Source organism: Nipponia nippon, unplaced genomic scaffold, assembly GCF_047370975.1.
Source record: "Nipponia nippon isolate SJK-2023a ecotype South Korea unplaced genomic scaffold, ASM4737097v1 scaffold_1, whole genome shotgun sequence".
NCBI lineage: Eukaryota > Metazoa > Chordata > Aves > Pelecaniformes > Threskiornithidae > Nipponia > Nipponia nippon.
In genome coordinates this window covers 160,494,763-160,520,994 of record NW_028262290.1, presented here as the reverse complement: position 1 = coordinate 160,520,994, position 26,232 = coordinate 160,494,763, and the positions used below count along the sequence as shown (strand labels likewise).

The window sequence follows — 26,232 nt, the reverse complement described above, 5'->3', positions numbered from 1 at the left end:
ATTATATTGATCTTCCCTGGTCAAGTCAGCATTCAGGATTGAAAGATAAATGGCAGAAGATCTTACATTCCAACGTGTTAGCCTGGGAAGGGGGGACTCTGTGATTGAGTTTTTGCCAATCACTCAATTCGTACCCTGGAGAATAGGTAAGCAGCAGAAATGCTACTCAACAATATCAGTAATTATTTATGGTTACAACAATGCAGTAAACAGCAAGTAAAATATATGGAAGCAAAGGATTCAAGGACAAAATGTGACTAAACAAAAAAGGAAGAGAAATGAAAACACTGTCAAGAAAATATGCTACAAATTATTAAATATATTTATATAAAAGGAAGCAGAATAACAGGGGAGTTCTGCTACTACAGCATTTTGCTTTGCAAGTGAATCACAGCAGTTCAGGAGTTCCTTGTTACACCTGCTAAGAACCCCAGGCTAACTGCAGAACACCCTACTAGTACACTGTAATATTATTAAGGAGCCCTTGCCATCAATATTTCATTTATATTAGCAAGTCTTCACTTTTACTCAATTTCTTTGCTTGGCCAAGAGTGAGTCAACTGAAGGCATCAATCAAAAATGCCATTTAGAAACACACACAGCAAGCCCCTGGGGCTTGGCTGGCAGAGTACCTGAGCTAAGGAGTCCCTCCATCAGCATGGAAAATCTTCACTCAAACGCTCTGTCAACCAAGCCTCAAGATTTCATATGCCAAACTGGCAAAGGGAATTCACATCTTCCATACATACAAAATAACTGCACAAATTTTAATGACGGCTCGACATTTCACATGCATTCATGGACAAGGAATCTGCCTGCAGCATTAGGTGCTGGGAAGCTTCTGGTGGCTTCTGAAGCAGTAGGCAAAGTTTGAGTACAGAGAAAAACAGTTTGGAAACTTGGCCCCCAAGGTGGAAAAATGGTCCCATTGTGGCTTCAAACATACTGATAATGTAACAGCACTGTTTCCACTGTCCTGCAAAAGCGTACTTTGCCTGACAGAACCCTTGTGGCTTTTCTAGAAATAAAGAGGAGAGCATGCTGTGTGCATTAAACGCATCAACTCCAGTTTTGGCTGTGCAATTTTCTGCACTGTTTTCAAATGCAAGAGAGCATGTCATCTTCAGATGCTATAATGTGACAGCAGAATTTGCTTCTAAAATTAAAACTTGGCTGATTTCTTCTGATGGCTGATGCTATCTTTTCCATGCTTGTTGCGCAATCCCATGATCTTACATGAACTTGTACAGAAGTTATCCATGTCTTAAGGTCCAAATCGTAAAGCTTCTTATCAGAAAAACTGAGGCTAACAAAAGTTGGCCTAAATAAGGACTTCAAATTTGATACACATTCCTTGATTTGTTTAGCTGTAAGATATTAGAAACTGTTTTAAAATATGTGAATTAAATTTTCTGCCTGGGATTCAATTCATAAATGGCTGATGGCCCACTCAACATACACCTGCATGCTTTAATTAACATTAATACACCTGCATGCATAAGTTAATTGACACTTTAGATCTGGGACTTGGAATGTTGCATTACAGTGAGTGATGCAGTACAGCAAGCAAAATGACTGGTCAACCTAAGAGTATTCCAAGATTTACGCTTTTACAAGAGAAAGTGCATACTTGAGCATGGAGCCCAGGACACCTTGCATATCCTTTGTCTTGACATTTAAAAGCTGGAAGATAGATATAGGTTTAACAACATTTACTTGGCCAGCAGTATTACTGGTCCTGTCGCCCCTGCCATCTCTGATCTTCTTTACTAAGACTGATCTTTTGTTTGGTTGGACCATTTCAGCCATCCAGTTTACAGCCTGCTCCACAAACTGGGGCAGCAGGCTACACCAACACCTTCAGTTGGCTGTATTCCTCCAAGAGCGGCACATGGAGGTAGCAACTCAACACATTAAGGTCCTAGACCTTCCCCTGTCAGTATCAACAGTTTCCAGGTCCTATCCCTTGCTTGAGAAGCAGCAACCAGACTTAAATTATAATGTAAATGTTATTCTTGGGTCTGATCCAAGCATACTAAGAGCAAAAAACCCTCTTTGACCTGAGTGACCTTCCAGTCAGATCCACACAGCTTTATTCTCACCTCATTTTCAGTAATGTTAATCCCAGGTATTAACCAACTGAAATTAAATGCCCAGACCGCTCAGAAGTATCTCCTTACAGTCTTACCGTGAATTGCTCTGTAAGCACTCCCTAAACAAGCGGAGTTGGCGGTATCAATAGTGTACACCGGTGCGCTGAACACATCAGACAGGACCTGAGAAGTATCAAAGCATCGGTTATGCATGTCCATGAAAGACAAGGGATAAGCAATCCCCTATCACTACTTAGGAAAACAAATAACTACCATACACCCCAGCCAAGCATTTGGGTACCCATGGAAAGAAGCACTGCAGGCAACAACGAGTCCTGAACTTGTCACACAACAGGGTATTGGTAAATCTGAGTTAGAGATGTAACTGCAGCCAGGAAACAAAATCCCATTTCTCTCCAGATCTCTTTATCATAAGTTCAGAGGAGTCTGGGTTCAGGCATCGTCTCCCTCATAAACCACACAATCAGCTCACACCAAAGGCTTACATCAGGGCAAGGAGATCTGCTCAGGAACCCACAACTTGTCCTTGTTTTCTTCCATCACGTTTATGGCTGAGCCAAGTGGGAAGGAAGGAGAGAGGAACCAGTCATGGCTCCTCAGTTCTTAACTTTGATAAAATACAAGCTCCAGCAGTATGAAGACCTGCTAAGCCTGTCTTCTTCACCTCCACCATTCCCATCATATTAAGGTTAGCAGGAAGACAGGAGCTGGTTATACAGTCTCTACAGCTACCAGGAATTTTCCTGTATTTGAGGGATCCTTAGCTATGAAGATATACAAGACACTGCTCAGCTTGGCTTGAGCAATACAACGAAAATTTTACAGGCAAAGAATTCGTTATGATATTCAACAGATACTAAAGTTATTCAACCACACATCATTCTGCACTGAAATCAACACCAGGCATTGCGCATTCACAGAGTACATGTGCTCTTCCCCACAGTGTAGGTTTAGGAAAACAGATACAGAAGGGGAAAAATGAAGACATATTTGGATAGGGACATGGGAAGTTCAATAACTCTTTTCCAAAAACATTGTCAACAAACCCTTTCCATTTTGGTTTCATCACCTCTAAGATTGCAGGTATCCCTCAGGCTGAGCAACGCGAGAAGCAGGTAACAATTCAGATTTAACTCGTGCTGGTTTTATTATTTTTGCCAAAGGGAACAGTGTATTACCCGATTCACATCCATACACTCAAGTCCAAAATAAGGCCAGAGTGTCCAGGAATTTGGATCATTTGGATCAGTGATCTGCAACCCCGATCCAGGAATTCACAGCCCTACTGATCATGGGCCCCAAGGCTTCATAAAAGATGACTAAAAAATTCAATCCATATATGCTATAGAAAAAAATAGTATGTGACATTTCTAAAGGATTTTTCCTCTTTCTCTGAAAGTTTGTGGGGAATCTGCAAACCAAAACCTTTGAAAATCACCATTTTTCATAATTTTAAATAAAAGTGGCTGGTTGCTAGCTAGAATCCAATCAAAGCCTGAGCTTATACACCTAAAACACTCTCTTCTGGTGAGACAGCCAAGTATTGCCTAACTTCACTTGCAAGCATTGAGCAATACATGAGCTTCAATGCTAGAGGACAAATGGAAAATTAATCATGGTATCTATTAAAAAGCCCTCTGGAAATTAGAAGGTCACAGAGTGCTGGTTCCACTGCCCACCCTGCCAGCCAATACTACCGTATTGTTTCAGCACATTCCCCATCTGCTTCTTCATCTCATCTCTAATAGGTATTTCTTGTCTTAAGCTTGAATTGTACATTCCTTCGGACAACAGAGGTCTTGTCTTTTTTTTTTTTTTTCATCTCTGCGGAGCCTTATACAATGCAGCTCTACTCTATACTGAATGCTAATAAGTGCTGTGATACTACAAATAATAACTACTTTTTGTGCCACATGATTATAAAGTTAAAATTATTCCAAGTTCATATATTTAGCAAGTCATTTGAAACTGTAGTCTCTCTCATGAATATTTTTAAAAGAAACTGTTAGAGGTTTTACTGTTAAAATATTTCACTGTGTTTCATGTAGTCATTAATCAAGCACCACGTATGTTATAAAAAGCTTCCCAGAACCGTGGAGAAAGCTGCCCTACTATATATTTTAACAGATTTTCCTAAGTTGCCTCCTTTGCAGTGTAAAATATAGGAGTTACTGAATGTTGATTAATTAAATGATAGTCTTTTGTAGCCCTGGAACAAATTATCCAAAATTGACCATGATAAGGGTGGAAGCTGTTATTCTTCATGCAACTGATATGGTTTCTGAGGTTTTGATTAAATTAAAAAGGAGGATCCAATTAACCAGTGATTGAATTAAGTGGATGACACTGTATTGATCATATTATTTTAAGACACTTCTAATGAGTTTTAAAAGCAGCTGTGTTGTTACACATGAAGACCAAGCACCAGAGCCACCACTCTCCCATCCCCACAATTTTTCAGCTATAAACGTTGCAGAATTACATGTTATAAGAACATTCAGTTCTCTGCCTTCATTCCAGAGCAAGGAATGGCACTGAAACGGGAAATACAGCTTTAAAAACAAACTCGTCTATTAATCCAATCTCTTTCCTGACGTATTCTCAGTAGAATTACTCCAGTAGGGACCAATGTTTTAAGCAATTAACCTATCAGTTAATTTTCTAACGTCAAGTTCCTAAGCAAAATAACCAAAGCAGATGAAGACAAGTGACATCTACAGGCAAAACATGCCAAATTTGTTGTGTACCAATCAGCTGTGCAACCAATGGTGATACAAATGTGTTTTAGATGCCTTAGGAGAGCAAGAGCTTTCTGCTCTTTGCTCTTCAACCTCCATTTATTCCAGTTCAGGTTTCGCAGAGCAGACGAGCTTCCTTTCATACGACTGCAATTGGATAAGAATATGGTGCGTAGTTGAGGCTGGCCTCTAGACTCCCTCTAGCTGATGGAAAGGGATTGGACTTAGCCCAAGACTAAGACAGGTACCTTTTGGTGTAAACACCCACCTCCAGCCTCTGTGTCTGCACCTCTAGTCAAAGGAGAGCTTGTCAAGGCAGTCAGTGGAGTACAGAAAGCTCGTTGGCTCACCCGGAGGGAGACATCTACGTTTGAGAAGTTAAAACACCATCCAGTTTCCTTTGCACTGTAACTGACTGGATCTCCCCTGACTATTAGAGGATTGACAGATCATAGACAGGCATCACATGGCAGATGACTGGATTCAGGCAAGATAAATCCCAACCCAGATGTCTAGTTCTGTGATAGCAAAAGGCAGGTGAGAGCAAGGCTCGTGAGCAAGGCTTTGCCATATCTCAATGCGCAGAAACAGAGAGCATGCCGTACTCTGTTCTCAAGAAGACAAATGAAGGATGCTAAACAGGGCTGGATGTGCAGCAACAGCAGCAGAAGAGGAAGGTGGGAAGAGGGAGGACAGACTATACAGAAGCGTAGCCTCCCCCCAGTATGTGACACAATGCTAATAAGTAACAGATACTCAGAACAACAAGGGCAGGGTTTGGGGGTTGGTTTGGGGTTTTTTGTTTGTTTGGGGTGGGGTTTTTTGAGTGTTCAGTACCAGCAAAATCCCCCTCTAGTTTAAATCCATGGTCCAACTTTGATCTGAATGACAAAAACTACAAAAATCTCAGGTATTGTATCAAGTCTCTTCTTGATTTCTTTGCTGATTGATTTGATGTAAGTGATGAGACCTGGAAATCACCAGTGCTTCAGATACACATTCATAAAACTAGTCGAGTGTAAAAAAACCTTTAAAGTTCAATACAAAATTAGCATTGGGCTAACGGTTTCCACACTAAATCTGAAGAAAAGCCCCTGCAGCAGAGTCACAATCCCATATCCACACCTTCCTGTGCAGCTGCAGTAATTTGGATTCAGTACATCAAAATAAAAATGCAGAGGTAACTGGAAGTTCAGTTCAAAGGATTTAATTTTCTACTTACCTGTAAGATCTTTTTATTGTGGGATGCACCACCAGTAGCCAAAATCCTTGTTCTGGGCACTGCAATGCAATACAACATATAGATCAGACTGAAAGTGCGTATTGTCAAGATCTGCACTACTGAACCAAGCAATGAGAACAAGGAGGTGGGAGTCAGGTGGTCTGGGCTCTCTTTCTGCACCTCTAATTTACCTTCTGTAGAAAAGGAGATAAGACTAATTACCCACCTTTCCAAGGCACATTAGAACACTTCCTTAGAAGACGCAACATAAATATTGCAGATCTATTATTATTATAGTGCTATCAAAGTCAGGGAGATTTGCAAAAGAGATATACAATAAGAAAGGCAGAGTGTTATTATACTACAGCTCTGGTTTGAGGTCAGATTGGTTTGGCTCACAGTTGTATATATACAAACTGACAGATAACCTTTAAAATCAGCAGTATTTTCCAAACTTATCTCCTTGTGACGTTCAAAGTCAGAGTTCACTGAAACCTGGGCAATCCCTATATGCTTGAATGACAAGGAAGCGTGTCAAAAAGTAATTAGAGATGGTCTAAGTCATTTCAATAAAATAAAAAAAAAAACCAACCTGAATCTTTATCCCACGCAAACCCACAGCTTTGAGGGTGTTAAAAAAATTATCCTGCATTCTTTAGTCCTTAAAGAAACCCACCCTTCCGTCTCACGTTCCTGAATGTCTATCCTATGCCTCATCGTTTCTTTGTGTGCATGCTCCTCTAGAGCACGGCATGCAACAAGCCATACGTCTATCCATAACCACAGTTCAGCGTGGCATTATGAACGTGAGTAGTCCAAATGATCTGACTGAAATTCTTCAAAGACTTCAAACAAAATAAATGCATAAATACTTTGATATCTTATATTTAAAAAATCTAAACACTTAATTACCCTGATTTATGACAATAATAAATTATACCATCATGTATACCCTCCCAAAAGGGGAATTTTACTGTGGTTATTGCTTTGTTATCTTAACCTCGTTTCTAATAAAAGCTAAAGATAATTTATTTCTCACAAGGCAAAGCTGGTCAACTTACACTGATGCCCTAAATAACTTATCGTCATTTACCCTTTCAAGTATCTTAATGACAAAAGCCCTGAAGAGAGAATTAGAAATAAAGAGAAGATACAGCTCACCATGCCATTTCCAGACCCACAGCTAGGTGCTCAGGTGGAGTCTAAGACCCAGACAAAGCATTGCATGGGGGACCCTATTTTACTGATAAATTTAATTTTATTTTCCTCTTTGGAGGATATTCAGTGATGCACAAATTGGGTTTTAAAAGCCATTAGGATCTCTGTCAATGTCAGTAAACAAATAAAACAAACAGCAGAGTGATTCCTCAGGGAAAACAAATTTCAATTATACCAACACAGAGTGACAGATCCCTGCCAAGATTATCACAACAACATAATAGCACAGAAACCACTGAAAAATAACTAGTAAGCCTCTGTTCCTAGACACCAAACTGAACTCGAAATGATTTGCCTAGTAGTCGCAATTCTGTCCTGCTAAACCTTGTTGCAAATATAAATTTTTGCAGAACTACCATATCCAACATGAAAACACGACATTTCAGAGACAGCCAGCATGACAGAATGAGAAACACACGTTTGCTACACTTCACAGCAGCTAAAACCAAAGAATAAGGCATGCTTGCTCTCCACTGTCCCTAGGAAGGGGCTTAATAAACTGCTGGGCTATCACCATCAGGAAAGAAGGGTGGACAATATAAAAGCGGTAAAGCCAAACAGCAATCACCCCTGTGAAAACTGCAACATATCTTAGCTCAGCTGCTTCTTGCACTTCCATCTGCATGCCAGCTCTCTCTGTCTTAGGGCTGCTGCTCCACAACTTTCCCAATGTTTTGGAGTGTTTATTGCTGCCTGCTTTCACTGGCACTGTAACGGATAGGCTGGGTAGGGCTGGTTTGTGCTTTCTAGCTGACTCCAGTGGCCCTGTAACAGATAATATTTTTGCATTAGGAACTGAGGACTGGGCAGGAGGCTTACTCCTTGCTAGGTCAGAAGATTCCGGTTTTGGCTACATTATCAATTTATGCCGTAACTGTAATTCAGGATACTTCTATATAAGTAAGTTACCATAAGAAAAGTAGGGGTGAATTTACAGTGCATTAGCTATTCAATACAAACCACTCGGGAGAATGCATTTACCCTACTATTAGTTGAGTAAGATATCTACCAAGAGGGTAAATAGATCTCAGGTCTAAAAGTGTTTAACACCCTAATTATCTTCACACTCATCTTAATCCAGACTAATTCTTTCATAGCAAAATAGTAAGAATTATTTAAGTATATTTAAGTATATAGCTAACCTACTTGATAAAAGAAACTAACTTAATTTACACCGTGAAGCTTCTAATGTTGGTTAGACATCTCAAGTTCTAAATTGGATCAGCTTAGATACACAGTAAAAAAACCCCAAGCCCTGGCCTGAAGCTACACGAAGGGCAAAACCATTCATTCTCCCCCACTTCAAATATTTAGGATGGTTCGCTTCACCAAAACATATCCCAGGAGGTAACAGCCTAGAGAACCTTAGCCATCACTGTCTGCCAGAAGAATCTGACCTGCTGTACTGGTGGGACTGATCCATCCACGGCACGTGGTGATCTTAGGTGAACCTGGTGCGCTGCATTTCCAGAGGCAGCTCTGCCTACAGCCAGAGCAGAGGCCACAGCTTCCCCGGTTGAGTTTCAGTCACTTCTTACAGATGAGGAGCAGGTCCCAAAAGAACCTTCTTGAATTTGCTGAATTTTAGGTTTACCTCTTATTTCAATCTCTCTCCAGAGAGTGAGGAAAATGCATTGATCGCTGATTTCAGGGATTGTCTTTTTAATGCCAATATTGTGCGCTTTACTGAATGGTGGACATTTGCTCTGAGATGTGTAATTGGATACATCTTATAAATAAAGAAAGCAAGACCATCATTTATGTATACAGGGGCATTAACAAAGACATCGTTCATCCATCACTAGCAGCGTTCTCAGCCAGCTGTGTTTGAATCTGTCAGGAGCTACCATCTATCCCCTACGGCAGTGCACAGAAAGAACTTAAATACACTGTTACTAAAAAAAAAAAAATCCACAACTGTAGCAGACATAATTCATGAATTCAATCCTTTGACAGTTGAGAGAATCAGATTTAAACATCTTTTAATTAAAAGCTCCCTGCATAGTACCTAACCAACCAGTTTATTTCCTTGCTGTTTAAAAATTAATGATTTTTTTAGAGAGCTGATACAGAATTTTAACCCTATCTAGAAAGCATGTGCAGCTGCACATGGCATGGTGTTGTCCCGCAATATGCACACCTTCTACACATCTATTATCTGCTGTGGAACGTGGTGACTGATCTAATGAAATTCAGTTAAAATAATAATTCCCACTGGACAGGAGGAGGGGGCAAGACCCAAGTAAAGAAGTTCACTTATGTGGGAGGACTGAGCATAAGGCACCTTCCCACGCCAGGCTGAGAAGTCAGTCCGCCCTGTGTATGTTACTACTCACACAACCACCCCCGTTCTGCCTTTCACAGACATCCAGCAAGAATTGAATGATGTTAAAGTTCATCTCCTGGCTCTTGTTTTCAGCCAAAATATTGTTTTCATTGAAAAGCACATAGGGGAAAAAAAAAAAAAACTGAGAGAGAAATTACTGTTATTTGTGTCCAGCCACTGTCAGTCCCAAAAAGACTGAAGTCCTGCATCACTGTATATTTACAAACACAGAACTGATGCCTTCCCAGAAAGGCAAGCAGTTTAAGCAGATTAAGACAAAACGTGGAGGGAAAAACAAAGATTTTAGAAAGTGCAGACTTGCCGAAGTGGATTCAGCACGCAAGACAGTGGAACCAGTAACACAGGGCAAGCCTCTCCTGAGCAGCCCGACGTCCCCTCTAATGGTCTTGGCACATAACCGTAGCTATTAAGAAAAATAATCACATAAGCAAACTCGCATCAATCAGAAGATTAGTGCTGATAATGAGCACCAAAAGTCTGCTGCCACATCATTTGTGCAAGGAGACTGGAGGTAGAAATTCGGCCTCCTGTTCCACCAGGAGTGGGGTCAGAGCAGACCGCTAACAGGTCCGGGTGCTGAAATCGATGGGATGACTCCTGACATCAGGGCTTTCGGATCTGGCTAGATTTCAACTGGACGATAACAATGCGCCTGTGTCAGTCCAGAATTTTGCTGGCTCATGCACCGCAAAGTCTGAAAGCAGAATTTGACCTTCCATTTTGAGGCTGGAAACTCTTCAACTTTTTCATCTAAATTTCCAGTGCTACACACAGCCCCGCTTTCTACCCCAAACTCCAGGTACTCACTGATTTTCAAAACTCCTAAAAGACATTTCCAAGGCTTCATCCAAACAACTTGATAACATCTTTCTCATCACAACTGAATCCATAAATAAAACAGAACAATAGAACATGCATTCAAAAAGCAGCTGATTATGCACATGAACCCACGCCAGCTATAAGCATGATTGCGAATAACTGCAATTTACAATTTGCAAGCAGCGAGAAAAGTATCAGCCCCTCCTTTATTTCTCTGATTAACTCCAAACACTATAATTTAAAAAAAAAAAGTATTTTCTAGCTTTTTGTTCAAGAAAAACAAAACAAAAATATGATTATTTTGTCCCATTTATAAAACAAATGTTCCCAAATCATCCTCCTTGCATATTAACTCTTCCAAAATTCATGCTAATCTTTCTTATTCGTATGAAGACTGTGAAATTAAACTCCCGCTATGGTAAAAGGTTTCTCTTGTCTATACCCTCTTAAATATGAAAATGTACAAGGTACTGAGCACCCTTTATGTTCCTGTGAGTTAAAGGACTGCGACCAAAGGCACTTGCTTCTCTGCCTTGTTGTGCTGCATCACTTCTGACATCTCCAAGTATTTCATAACCGAGAAAAAAAGACTGCCACAAACCAGTCTTCAGCATATTAGACAATATCTGCCTGACTGAGGCAAAAGGAATGCTAACCGGAACACACTCTTTTTTTTTTTCTTTTCCTCTTTTTTTTTTTTTAATTGGACCAATACAACTGCCCAAGTGAATAAATTACAAGCTTGAAGCCAAATTCAGCCACCTTTACAATTCTAAAAACAATACAGTAATTCATAAAAGCTATTCAAAACCTATTTTTTAGAATTAGTTTCTGACTTTCACTTGGAAGCATCAGCTAATTTGTTACAGAGAAAGGCAAGCCATATTTGCCATTAGGTTGGCTGTTTTCTTACTTATAAGCAAAGAAGTTTTCATATTTTGTAACATGCTTTAATTTCACCGAGGGTTTCAATTGCTCAAATGTATGTCAGAAATCTTCCAGACATAGAATTTATTCTTATTTTTTAAATGCAGTGCCTGGGGAAGAAAAACAACTTTTAAGGACAGAATTGATCATCAGCCTCTAAGGCTACAGCTATTATCATACCAGCTGTAATTCAACAGTGGAAAAAAGCCTCGATTTTCTCAGCAGCAATGACAAATATGGCTAATATTCTCGGCATTTATGCTACTTACATAGATAAAGTCTCTACAATGATGTAGGGGAGAACAGATATGATTCTTCTTGCTCATGCTGCTGTAAGGCAAGAATAATACTACTAAAATGAGTAGATGCACACACACCTAAGTAAAACAGAGTAGGAATGGTATCCATAGTATCCGTTAAGATAGTCTAGGTCACCTTATGCTCTCAAGCAACTTCTAATAGCAGAAATTGTTCTTCATGAGGATGCCAAATTTGGCTTTCCTAAGACCTTCCTTCAATAAAGACAAAACTTTGTATTTCACAACCTGAAGCTTAAAGACACCTAACTCTGAAAATCCTTAGTCTAGCTCACTTCAGATACAAATTTCAAATTTAACATTGACTGAAAGCCTTCCCCTTTTTGATGGATTTCATAAAAAATAAACATAGAAAAACACGTACCTAAATTCTCTCTTAACAGCACCTTAAATTTTTGCAGATGACCCAAAAAATACACACAGCCTAAGAGGTACTACAGGAAACAAAATCTACTGAAGATACAACGCCACTGACAATTCAACTTCATTGACTTCAGCAGAGTTATACAGCAAGGAAAACTTTGGTACACGAATGGTAAAGACTTATTTGGGAACAAGCAGATCAATAGTCATAACACTGTTATAACATATACATTGACACGCTCGCAACAAGACCTCTGAAATATTTGCACTTCTTGTAGAAATACTGCAGAGCTGCAATTGCTTATCAATTTGCTGTGATTTTTTTTTTTTTTTTGAGATGCAGATCTCTATTTGACAGAATATTTTGATGAAGCCTGGGATAAAATCCAATGGTAATGTATAAAAAAAAATCCACAAATCAGCACTAGAGTTTACAGCAGGGGGAAAGAAAAAAAGCAGCAGATTCAGACCAAAAGTTTTTGTAGATATAGGCTGAGTATTTTGGAAAAATATTTCAGTGAAAGCTTTTAAGGAAAGAGATGGAAGACAAATTAGAAGGACCTCTTAAAATCTGTTTGGTCAAGACTGAAAATGTATTTGGGGAAAAGTCCTCTCGTGAAGACATTATTGCTAGAAGTAATTTAATAAACCCTTGCTGTCTCTAACTTGTGTAAATTCTTGGTTCTGGATTAATTCCTTAAAGAAAAAATAAGCAATATATTTCATGAATTAGTAAGGTAAAATGGGTTCATGTACCAACAGAACTTGCTTACATCAGGTATAATTTTTTATTTTTTGGCCACTCAAAGTTTTCCTCTTTTATTACTCCAAGTTTGGATATGGCAAGAACTGTGAAACTTAAAAATAGTGTGTGTTGGGGAAAAACACTAATCACCACAAAAACTATTCAGCAGTTGACCAAACATCCATAAAGTAGCCAAGGCTCCAATTAAAGGCTTAACATAACAAAGCGCAAATCTGCTTTGATTTACCCCATGCTTCCACAATTATTCATAGACTCTTGGCAACACCTCTACCTTCACCTTCCACTTCAGAATTCCTGTCGTTCAGCAAATAAATGTGAAATCTGGAACCAATGTGACAAATTAACTGATTCTCAAAAAATATCCTGAAGCAGGTGGTACCAGTCTGAAAACAAAACCTAGAGGAGATCCAAACTGGACTTTTGAAATCTAGCCATCACATCCAGCTATTTAATAACCTACCTACAGAGAGCTTCAAAAATGTAAAAGGTCAGAGTGGACCATCTGCTTAAATGAGATCACACACTTTTCCTACAGTGATCCCATCATCCAGCCCAGCTCTGTACTCACTGAACTACAGTAATCTGAAGAAGACACAGAACCTCAGCTGAAGGACTCAAAGTGACAGAGAATTTACTGTGTCTACTGGCTGTTTTCAAGTTTAATACCTTTAATGTTAAATATTTGCACATTTACCGTAATTTAGATTTTTATTCTTTAAACTTCTAGGCACTTGATCTTTGTGGCTTCAGCCTTCCAGTTAAAACATGACTACAGAATTGGGTTTCCCCTTCACATGTTGGCACTTACAGACCACAATTAAATTGCATCTCGTGTTTCTTTTTGATAAGCTAAGGATATTAAGTTCTGGCACTCATTAAAAGGCATAATGTCAAGACCACAAACCACTGATGCTTAGTGCTGCTGGTATTCTACCAGTGTCTAGCAGAAAAGTTTTCACCTCTGAAACCACTATCAAAAAAGAGCAGAGTTGGTAAGAGCATTAAAAATGTCTACCCTAGAAGTATCTGACCCCACATGTTGTCAGTTTGCCCATCCAGATACTTAGTAGGAGAGTGCCAGTTTATAAAAACTCCTGATAAATCACAGAGAACCTTGCACTAGAAAACTGACTGGCTTCTTGGGAGACTGTTCTGGCTTTGAAGGTCTGTAGCTCCAGCAGACACATGCTTTGCAAAGCCCTGTGGTAGGAGGTCAGGTGTCCTATGGTCCCCGTCGCAGGAAGCCCCAGAGCTTAGGAGAGCTCTGCATTGAGCTGCACATCGGTGCCTCTGGGAACCCTGGAAATGCAAACTTAAAATTCCTGCTGCTCACTTCCCAGGACTGGAGGTGAGACATTCGCCCAAAGTCAGGAGCACGCAAGATGTTCCCAGAAATTGCATTAAAAAAAAAAAAAGGTCACCGCTACCTTAGGCATTTCCACTGACTAAACCCAACAATTTCATGTGCTCTGTTGCTAGCACTGCAACACAGCTTAGTATTTCCTAAAAATATTCTGACACATGAGAAATTCGTGCTTGAAACTCAGCAAAATATACACCCTCCCATGCCTATCACAACTTTGATGTGTATAATTACCACATGTGGCTTTACAGATCACACATCAGTAAACAATGCTTGCTACCGAGTTATTTAGAAACACAAAGACCATTGTTTCATTTTTAAAAACTATTTGTCCTCATATACAGCAATATTCAGCCTTGCAAATCTTCTAAGGGAAATAGAAAATTACATTGGCAAATCAACATGTGACACCATCCATCGAAGGTTAACATGAGAAAAGCAAGGAAGGAGATAAATGAGCCGCCCAAGGTCGCACAAAATCAGTAGAACAACCAAGAATAGAACAAAGACCTCTTCATTACTTAGATCACAAATGCATTCGATTCTGCATTAGTTAATCTGCAGAGCCTGCGCATCAGTAGCAAGACATGTCCACAGGAGAAAATATAATAATACTCAGCTGCAAGTTCAGTGTTACCTAAAGCCACAGGATATAATTAAAAGGTACACAGTGCGATGACCTGACCTTGAATGCCACTTGAGTGAAGAGAGGAAAGAACATCCTACCAGGTATTTTGCTTTTAGAGAAACCCAAACCACCCCAAACTTAGGAAAAAAATCCGTTTGGGATCTAGATTTGCAAACCAGATCTCTGCTAGATCTCAGGACTACTCTGCTTGATCTCAGGACCGGTCTTTGCATTTTATCAACAACATTAACAAAGGCTTCTAGAAACGCAACAGAAAAGAGTCAAGGCCCAAGTATCATTTTATTTTTGCAAAGGATAAGCCAGCTGAAAAACAGAAAAGAACTTATAAAACAAGGCAATTTGGGTGTTTTCTTTACAAGATTTTTTCAAAAGACTTATTACAATTATTTTGGCATCCACCAATATTCCCTGTAGCTCTTCTCCTAGTCCTATAAGACTGTTTTGTGTTTGGTGCTGGTGAAGAATTTTTCTTCTTGATTTTTCTTTTTAATACCTCCTACTCCTCTCAACAGAAATAACCTACAGGTTGCAAAGTACTTCACAAGAATAAAATCAATTGACTGGAGGGTGTACCTGCTTGCAAAACACTAGGCTGAGGCTGCAGAAAATCTGTTTATTTTGTTTGTTCAGTGAAGTTCCATATGGCAAGGAGGGAAGCAAATATATTGAGCAGGAAACATTTGCTCCTTTTTCTTCCTAAAAACTATGCCAAACTTACTAGCAGAAAAAAACAAAACACACTGACCTTCTGTATGTGACTGTGGTGGGTTACTTCACTCCTCTGAACCTCTTTCTTTCTGTACCTACAGAATACAGCACTGGGGACCGCTTGTGCCAGCTGAGGCTCTGAGCACTACTAAAGTGTTCTGTTATTAATAAACCTCCTGCTTTCCAAGTGGATTATTTATAAACGAATTTTGTGACCTCTGGCAGGCTAGAACTAAACAGAGAATACAGTTTTTTCCCCTTTAACTGAAAAATAAAGGCTACAGAAAGATGAATAGAGAGAAGCAATTAATATTTCCTAATAATTGTCATACTGAATGGGAGAACCGCTACGTTTCTCGGGGTTTCTGTGCAGAAAGGTTCCAGGTAACTATTCATTCACGGGGCTGGGTTCATGTAAATCGGATGCTGTTGCCAAGCAACTATAGGTGCTAAGGAATGAAATACAGTCTGCAGAAACCTAATAGCCTGGAGAGAAAAAGAACTACAATCTGAGATTTATGGCATATATAAAAGGAAAAGAGTCATTCTCCCACACACAAAGAACACAGATACTTTATTATAAATGTCCTTAGTGTGTTTTTCTAAGACATAATTAAGCAATAAAATCCCCACTCTACCCCAAATCAAACAGGTAAATTCGGGGTTTTTTTATGTTTTGTTCATTAAGCTTTCTAGAAATAAATCTGGAGAAATTACCTACCAAGACAAAAGCTGAAATTTAACCCAAAGATCTTTCTTTTGCACAAGAAAAATGATAGCTATACATACAGCTGATTGGCAGTTGCAGTGCTATCTACTTTACCTTCTTATGTTTTTATACCATGCTCATTAACATTGCATCTGATCATCAGAAATTCTCTTTAAGCTTATTAAGATTTTAAAATATTTTTAGCAAGTTAATTAGAATACATTAACAGAGCTCATCTGTGTTCACCCATCATGCATATTTTATTTTATTCAGGCAAATTGCTTTTAAATGAAATATTAGACCTAGGAAGGGTACACTGTTGGGTACTGAACAATACAACCCCTGAGTATAAACATCCACTCCCAAACACCCTAATAACTTCATGCCACTGGAAAGCGGGGAGATTTTCTGGTGGCAAAGGCTTTTTTTTTTTAGTGCGTGCCCTTATCACAATCCCCTCCAGCTGGGGTGTCGGTACACAGACCTGGTGGATCATCCTAGTACCTGAACCATCCTTAGCTGCCATCATGTTCCTGTACAATCAATAAAAGTTAAAGCCGCCAAGAAACCACTGCAATGGGAACCAAAGGTCCTGCTAAGGAGAAGGAAAGAACGTCTTCAACCCCTCACACTGTAGTTCAAAGGTTTTTACAAATTCATGTTTGGTGGGGCTTTTTCTCCTGCTGACAGTCTCTGAAGATATCATTTGATCTTAAGGCAGGAGCCCAATTAGAAGCTCTGGCATGGTGTGGCATGGGTTTCTAACAGGCAGAGGTGCACATGGATTTGGCAGAACAGCAAGAACAGCTCACAAAGAACAAACGTGAAATACCTTTGCTTTAGCTAGCATTATAAATTCCTCCCTTTAATGTGCACTAAATGTCACCAAATTCAATCACATAAAATTAAGTAACAGTTTATGAGGAAAAGGGAGACAGCAAAAACTACCTTGGGGTATTTTCAGCATGCCGCTTGCAGAATTTCACTCAATGAGATGAAGTCCATCACTGAAAAGTAACTACAACACTACCGTAATAATATGTTCCTCAAGCTCCTGCTATACATTCACTCAATCCAGTCAAATATGACATCTTTGAAATTGTTCCTTTAGACTCCATACAGCCCAAATCCTTCCTATCTAAGAAAGGAAGGAAAATCACACTAATTTCATCAACAGTTCTCAAGCTAAGTGGTTACTTTTAGAGATGTGCATAAATAAAAGGATGAACAAAGTTTGTCAACCTCATGCTTGATTCAGATTCTGCACTCTCGCTGCATTTCAATTAACCTGCCACAGATTGCAGATCTGACATATTCGATTCAGATAGTAAAGAAAACACTCTTCAAAAAACAACAGGTCTGAAGCTTTTGATGAGCGATCATACAATCCATATCAAAACACACATTTAAATCTCAGTCACCACACATTTCACAATCTGCATCATTAACACTGTCTGGTTTGAGGGATTTTGATAATCTCTTTTACAATCTATAACAGTTCTTTATCTCCAAGGCACTGATGCCTTTTAACCAATGATCATTATTTAGGTACGCTTTGCGCCTGTAGCCTGCCCTGAAATGTTAATCTCTTCAATTCTAGAGGCTGCTCTTTCATAAATTGCTGTCATACTCCCCATGTTTTCTCTCACTGACAAACCCCAAAACTGGATGCATTTTTTTAGCATTTGGCTGCACACATCAGCCATGCTAGCACAGGGAAATTTTAATCACAGCTGGGCAATTCTATGGTAAGCTCTTCCAAAGGCCAAGAGAAGAGAACCATATCGATGGGTGGAGTCCCTTTTCTCTGAATAAATCACTATCGATTGCACTGAATCCAAAACCACCCTGTCATAACCTTTTCCTTCTATTTCTACATTTATTAATCAACTCAAAAGCATAAGCTGCAGTCTGCACTTTCTCCTCAAGCTTGACCGAGCAGAAGTTTTGCTTTTTAAAGGAATTCTCCACCTTCGACAGCTGGAGCAGAGATTTCACTTCCCTGCCATGGAGCTGGAGTCAGGCAGCCGCCTTGGCCGCAGGGATCAGCTGGGATCTCTCCCCGGCACTCGCTGCATGCTGAGTAACCAGTCAAACAATCCCAACAACCTATTTGTTGCCATTAAAGAACACAAACTGCCTTCGTTTGTTTTGTAACATTTCAGCGGAGATATGTCCTATCCTAAGGAAAACACCCACCTAGAAATCAATATAAATTTCTAGTAGCATCCTAATTGCAAAGAGTAGGGCTTGAATGAGCAATGAAGGCAAACCAACATTTTAACGCCATTTAGAGTGACCAAAGACACTGAAATATGTTTACAATTAAAACTATTCACTAGCAAAAGGAGGGGGAAAGTAAAGCATGACTACCAGACAATAGTAAAATAAAATGCAATTTAGCAAAGCCCGTTTTGTCATTGGCTTACCCTGGTGCACGCTCACTGTTCCTGCAATGGAAACAGTGACTCAGTTATCCAAGCCAGCACAATTTTACCGAAACCTGACAATATCACCACTTGAGCTGCATCTGTAGTACAGCTACGCTCAAGCTCACCTGGCTCGGGATTTTAATGAGAACCTGGAGCTCTCCACTACTTACAGAAACCTCCCTGCTAACCCAGCCATCCCCAGAGCAGCTCGGAGCGTGCTACCCACCCCAATCCCCCGTCTGACTCTGCCACCCCTCCAGAGAAGTCTCAGCTACCTTTATCAAAAAGCTGCAAAACTCCCCCTGCCCGTCCTCTCTCTCCTCCCCTTCTCCCAAACCCACACCACAGAGGACTCCTGACCAATTCTTTTCTTTAAATTTTCTTCTGCAGAGGCCAAAACCTTCTGCTACCTAAAACCCAGCCCTACCTAAGTATGGGACATCACTGAATAGCCACTGAGTCTACCAATCAATTTTATTTTTTTGTTATTATTATTATTTTTTTTTATTACAATTTTTTTTTTTAAGTAAGAGGCTGCTCACATCTTCCTTGGAAATGGCAAAAGGACAAGGTTTTCCAGTCTGGGAACCCAAGATGTGGTTCACCACATACACCAAAATACAGCATATTCTCTTGAGTCCCACTCACTACATTATACCCAATCCTTGCATAGAACAGCAGTCAACAAAAATGCACAACATCTTTTCCCAATTCCTCACAGTTAACACGTTAAGTGGCAATAAAGGGTGCAATGACTTTCCAAGGGCATGTACCTGTTTAATTATTCAAAAGAAAATTGACTCAGGCACCACGGTATGAAACACTAAAATATGCAAACGAAGTAAATTATGGGGGAAAGCAACAAAAGAGAAAAAAAGGGATCATGGTGAGAGGAACATATGGGGGCAGATTCTGATCTCCTTGTCTATCTGAGTTTCTCTATATACTTGTGTATAAGAAGAAAAGGTTGTGAAGTGACAGAGAAATTATTATTTACTCATTTCAGTACTCTGACTAGGTCTTGAAACAATCTAACCATGCCTAGAATTTCCTAAGAGAGTGTTATTTTCACCTATATACATGAAGCAATTTCAGAAAAAGGGATGTTTACACCTTTCTAGACAATCAAATCTCACTGCTGGGAAAACACTTACTTGGTTCAACAGAGGCTGTATAGAACAGAAGAAAAGACGCAGGATCTGATCCATGAGTAAATCTTGCTTATTCTAAATTAAGGGCCTGAAATAACTAAAATAATAAGAACAGGTTAACAGAAAGATATCATAGAATCATAGAATCGTTAAGGTTGGAAAAGACCCTTAAGATCATCAAGTCCAACTGTTAACCTATCACTGCCAAGTCCACCACTAAACCATGTCCCTAAGCACCACATCTACACATCTGTTAAACACCTCCAGGGATGGGGACTCAACCACTTCCCTGGGCAGCCTGTGCCAGTGCCTGGCTGCCCTTTCGGTGAAGAAGTTTTTCCTAATATCCAACCTAAACCTCCCTTGGCGCAGCTTGAGGCCGTTTCCTCTTGTCCTATCACTTGTTACTGGGGAGAAGAGACCGACCCCCACCTCGCTACAGCCTCCTTTCAGGCAGCTGTAGAGAGCAATAAGGTCTCCCCTCAGCCTCCTCTTCTCCAGACTAAACAACCACAGCTCCCTCAGCCGCTCCTCATAAGCCTTGTGCTCCAGACCCTTCACCAGCTTCGTTGCCCTTCTCTGACCATGCTCCAGCACCTCGATGTCCTTCTTGTAGTGAGGGGCCCAAAACTGAACACAAGATTCGAGGTGCGGCCTCACCAGTGCCGAGTTACAGGGGCACTGTCACCTCCCTGGTCCTGCTGGCCACACTATTCCTGATACAGGCCCGGATGCCATTGGCCCTCTTGGCCACCTGGGCACACTGCTGGCTCATGTTCAGGCAGCTGTCAACCAACACCCCCAGGTCCTTTTCTACCAGGCAGCTCTCCAGCCACTCCTCCCCCAGCCTGTAGCGTTGCATGGGGTTGTTGTGACCCAAGTGCAGGACCTGGCCCTGAGCCTTGTTGAACCTCATACAGTTGGCCCCGGCCCAACGACCCAGCCTGTCCAGGTCCCTCTGTAGGGCCTTTCTAGCCTCCAGCAGATTGACACTTCCACCCAACTTGATGTCATCTGCTGTCTTCATAACATCAATTTGAGTTATTTGTCCATAAAACATGAATATCCCATTAAAACAAGGAGCATTTGATTTTAGCTTGGACCAAAGCAAATGTCTTTCCAATCAAGACATCTAGTGAATTGAATGTCTCTCATAAGCAGGTGCTACTGTGTTATATTTTCATCCAAGCTGCTGAGAATAAGCTAGAAGAAAATGACAAAGTAAATTGAACAAGAAAGTGTCTGATCTTGATGAATAATTCAATGATGCAATGCAACAAATACTGATTTTTTCCTGGTAAAGGCAGTTTACAACTGTCCTTTGCTTAGAAAAATGACCTTCTTGTGGTAATTATGCTTTTGTCTTTAGGCACTGGATGACAGTCTCAGTAATACTCGTGATTCCAGTTCACAGCTCTGTTGTTGATCTCAAAGCACTCCATTCCTGCTATATCATCTAATCTTTTTTTAATAAGATAATCCAACTACCGAAGAACTTCAACTACAGTATTAGGCACCCTGGTCACTGACTGTTCTTTAACTACTTTGGTCACTTTTCTTGGGTCTTGAAAAGCATGAGAGTATCTTTGAATAGATCTGACAGAGTCACAACCTGCACACAGGCATGAGCCATAGTAACTGCGGTGTGTTGTACTAACCAAGGCAGGAGCGATGCCATCAGCCAGCCATATGGCAGCTCGGTGGACACCTAACAACTTCTTACATCACCAGGGAGAACCTGGAAGCTAAGGATTTTATGATCACATTCAGGATTGTCCGAACTCTAACGAAAGTACATTATACCTATTTTTATCTTCTAGCTGTTAAAAGGCATTAGACTAGAACTACAGCTGGAAAGCGGGATTCAGGGCTGTGGGACTGCAGTTCTGCCTTACACCGTCAATGATTTCTTGCATTACCTTGTGCAACCTTCCTTCATCCTTAAGGTAGAGCTTCTACTTTTATGGACAGGCAGTATTAACATTAAACCTAGTGGAAACTAGCATCTGCAAGGAGAAAGGGAATAAACTCTCTTCTCCATAGCCAGGACAGACAGAACAAAGCCTGACAGTATTAAGCTGCGACCTGCCAAAGTTGGATTTGTTGCAATAAAGGCTTTTTAATAGTCAAGATAACAAGACATAGGAACAGGTTAACCACCACTCCCATTCCCTGAGGAACTGCCTGACTGTATGGATAACAACAGTGCAAACACAGACAACCATCACTCTTCCCTTATACAAAAGTTACCATACAGCCAGGACTGCCACAGCCACGGGTCCAGAATAACCATGGCCATATAGTCTAATGAGAAGCAAATTTACTTGGGAAAGGGCTGAGGTGGATGTCAGTCCCTGTTCCCAGAAGTATGTCTCTTATTCCTGACAATTAAAAAAATACAAATAAGGATCACTTGTCAACCTTGTTGTATCCACAGTAAAGACTGCATGGGAAGAATCCCACCACCGGGGAGGGTGGGCTCAGCCTAATGATCTAATGCCCAGAGAGCCAAAGAAATCTTCCTTGGAGTTGTGGTACACCACACTACATTCAGGTCTTTCTGTAAGTGACAACCTGGCATATAGGTATTAAAAAGGGACATACTTCACTAGAAGACCACGACTGAGAAAGGCTCGTTTTGCCTTCTCTCATTTATTCTTTGCTAATTGTGCTCTACATCTCTTTCTTGATGCATAGCCTTACTATAACAAAAATATACAGCAAAGAATCCAGTCTACAGTAGATTACCAGTTCAGCCAGAACAACAACAACAAAAAAAACAATTAAGAAAAAAATTAACCCTACTAAAATCTGCGATACTAGACACAACCATTGGCCTAAATGCAAGTAAGGACACAGGCACTCAGGTGCGTATTTTCTGTCCCCTGCAATGTATCAGTATCTCTTGCTCATGAATACTCAGATTACATTTGGCTAGTTGGCAGCACTTCTTAACACCTAACAATCTAATAAAAATATATTTTTTCTCTGTGCTAGACAAATCTGCCCACCTTCAACCTCTGCTACCCATAAAACACACAATTTATTCAAGTACCTTTACTCTGAGTATAATTAACCTTTTCAATGTACAAAAGCTTCTGTGCCTCTTAAATGAACAAAGAGCTATTAATGAACAAAAAAATACTTTCCTGATCAAATGTTTAATACTATTTCTGGGAATAGAGAGTATAAGATTACTACCCGTATGTTTTATATAATACAGTATATAGCTCATGCATCTTCTTCCAAAAGATCTCTGTTTTCAAAGTATCATTGTACAAGACTGATTTTTATACGCCACGAGGATACATAGTCAGGTTGCTGCAGATTTACACTGACAATCAGACACAGAATGACACGGTCACGAAAAAGAAAAAGCCTATTTGCCCTAGCTTCAAAGCCAAGGGATGAATGTAAGAGGAAAACATGATTAATTTTGTTTTATTCATTTCAAGGTTAAACTGCAAGGAACCTTAGCATCACACACATGGACATAAGTTTTCAATGCATGGTCCGTGAACTCTTGGCAGCCCATAAGGTAAGAGAAGCAGGTCAGTTGTCAAGGAGATTTGAATTTACCGTGTAAGAAGTCCAGTCCCATAGTGAAAAATTTATGGAACCTACAAATTTTAAGTTTGAAAATCAGTGACCAAGAGGAAAGAAGGCAGCACATGAGTGGTTTTCATCCTCCTTTCCCTAATTTCTTATAGGGATGAGAGATCAGAATTGGACTGGAAGGCTTGAATTCACCAGCGTCGCACATCTTCTCTTCTGTACGGACACTTTACATCAAGGCAAATGCCGGCTCTATTTCTGTATTTTTAGCTGTATTTTAAATGAAAAGATGCACTGAATTCTGCAGTAACACAACTGTTGATCACATTCTGTTTTGTAACAGAAGTCCTGTCAGATATTTAGCCTTAGTTACCAAAAACTATCTTCAGGGAGTACAAACATTTCCCCTCTGGCATCCTGTCAGTCACAGCAAATCTGTAAATAAACTGTCAAACTCCATTCCAATCATTCCTGAATCTGCAAGGGAAAAAAAGTAGCAAAATTGGTGCAGCTGGTTGTAGTCCCTGTAGAGCAGGGCTGATTTCACAGCTCTAATATGGTTCACTACTTCACAGCAAGTCCGATCTGATATACAGCATGCAGAAATGAGTGACACCTTTGCTAATCATTTTCTTAAACTTATCACATGTGGAGGTTACAGATGCAATGACTTTTCAAGGGCACGGACTGGTTAATTTTTCAAAAGCAAATCAACTCAAGTTCTGCAAAATTAAAAATCCACTAAGACACCCTGTCAAGCTATCTAAATTATGGAGAACCACACGAAAAGGGAAAAACAAAGCTCTGGTCATGAGAATGAGAGTGTTAGAAGAGGGTCTTGTATTGTCATATGCAAAGTGGGAATATAGCAGCTGCAAACAAGCCAAGGAGCTAAACAGAGATTCTGACTTTAGCAAAGACTTATTAAATAAAATGGGAAACCCTACGTACTACTACCTAGAACATATTGGCACCCTTGTTCTATAATTCATAACTTACTAAGTAATTCTGAGAGAGCTGGTCAAGAATTTTTCTGCCAGATATTTTTTGTTGGACCATGACAGCTAATCAAAGAGTTTTTCAGGGCCGCGACAGAAAATGTGCAACAGAAGAAAGATCAGAAAGAGAGAAGATAAACACTACCACCTCGCTGCCTATGGACTCACTTAGGATGTAAATCACCTGATTTAGAGCAGGGACCGAACCTGAACTGAGGTCTGCTTTATCCCACAAATTTTCCTTCACCACCAAGTCATACAAAGTCACACTGTCTCTCTGGACCGGTGAATATTTCATAAGAAGCAGAATAGCCCCAAGCAGAAGACAGACTATAGCAAAGACACTGGCTTGATTTATGTCAAATCTCGGTTCAAGACTCATTTCTGTTATCAGTCAGAAAAGGCATCTCAGTCTCAGTCTCCAAAAGGAGATGCATCCTTCATATTTCTTCACAAAAGCCCCCTGAAATGTGACTTTAATCATCAGACAGTTTGAAAAGAAATTTTGAAAGCACATAATTTCTTATGAAACAAAAATGCACATGCTTACTCAGTACCGCTGCTCGGGAAAGCAAACTTTTCATGGGAATAGCTGAATGCACCATAGGAAAGGAAAGAGCACTAAGGTCAGTATGACTGCAATGAGTTTGAAGGTGAAAAAAAATAACTTCACCCTCTTAATTAGGGTTGCCATATGTTCAGATTTCTGCTTTCATGTTTTCTTTTTTGAGCTCAAATTTTGACTGGCTGAAAAGAGAGGAATACAAAATGCATCAAGATTTACCATATGTGCCCTGGCCTCCTGTGCACTACATGTGTCAGAGATCTGACATATCAGAGACATCATGCTCACCATGCAAAGGCTACATGGCCTATCAGCTATTCTTTCCTTCCACGAATTCCCAGAAGAAACAATGTGAGCCCTACCCCTCATCTTCCATTTTCCTACTGCACAGAAATCCAAACCATATGCTACTCAAGTTTTCAGCAGAAGTGCTGCTCTCCAGAACTAAGTGTCAAACTGGTTTATTCTCCCCTACGTGTATACAAGCATCTCATCCGAGGCGCAGATAAACCACTGTGAACCTGAAAGCTTCAGTGACCCTGGTCTAGACCCCTGTACATGTTGGTGTACAGCATCCTTTGCAGATCTTTCATCTGAGAATTAACCACAAAAAAGAAATCTCTGGGCCTGAATCTCATTTCCCATATAACGACCAAGTGGGTTTATAATCCTGGCCTAATAATAGTCAATTCATCCTCAGAATACCCTTAACGGATAGAAATTATCATTATCCTGATTTCAGATGTGAGAAAAAGACACAGTGAAGATACTCATCTAGATGAACTAGGACTGCAGGCCAAGTCTTCTGAGTGTCAAAGCAGCATCTAAATCGCGCCATCTTTTCACTGTGAACTACAGCCAAGGCTTTGCTTTAAAATCAATGAGACATCAAAATCCAGCCTGTACACTTTTTTCCACCCAAAAAAGCAACATTATTTCAATTTCCAATACGAAAGAAAATAGTTTATTGGATTGTCCTTCCAGTATCAAAAAAAAAAATTACTTTGCATACAAAAGTTTCAGCCCTACAAAAGTCCACAGTGAAATACAACCCGCTCTGGCAGACAGCACAGCACAACACAACAACTCATGACATGAAATGAACCCTAAGATAATGGCTGACAAAAAGGGGACTTTAAATAAAAAGAATGCAATTATCCCAATGGGGGTTGCTCCAGAGCACCTGTGTTAACTCCCCTGCCAAAAGTATTTTGAACTCTCTAATGGCTACAAATGATAAGAAAAGCTATGATGAGAGAAAGTCCGTGAGG

At 40.1% G+C, this 26,232-nt stretch overlaps 1 protein-coding gene across 3 annotated transcripts in view; it reads right to left on the bottom strand.

Annotated features, from left to right (window-relative positions):
• Positions 1–26,232, bottom strand: part of XYLB (xylulokinase) — an 85,374-nt gene that overhangs the window by 8,335 nt on the left and 50,807 nt on the right. For all 3 annotated transcript variants that reach the window (XM_087763577.1, XM_087763643.1, XM_087763712.1), the window contains exons 16-17: positions 6,075–6,133; positions 2,189–2,276 (exon numbers count right to left, since the gene is read on the bottom strand). In XM_087763577.1, coding sequence (XP_087619703.1) covers positions 2,189–2,276; positions 6,075–6,133 — 147 coding nt within the window. The remainder of the gene's footprint in view (positions 1–2,188; positions 2,277–6,074; positions 6,134–26,232) is intronic.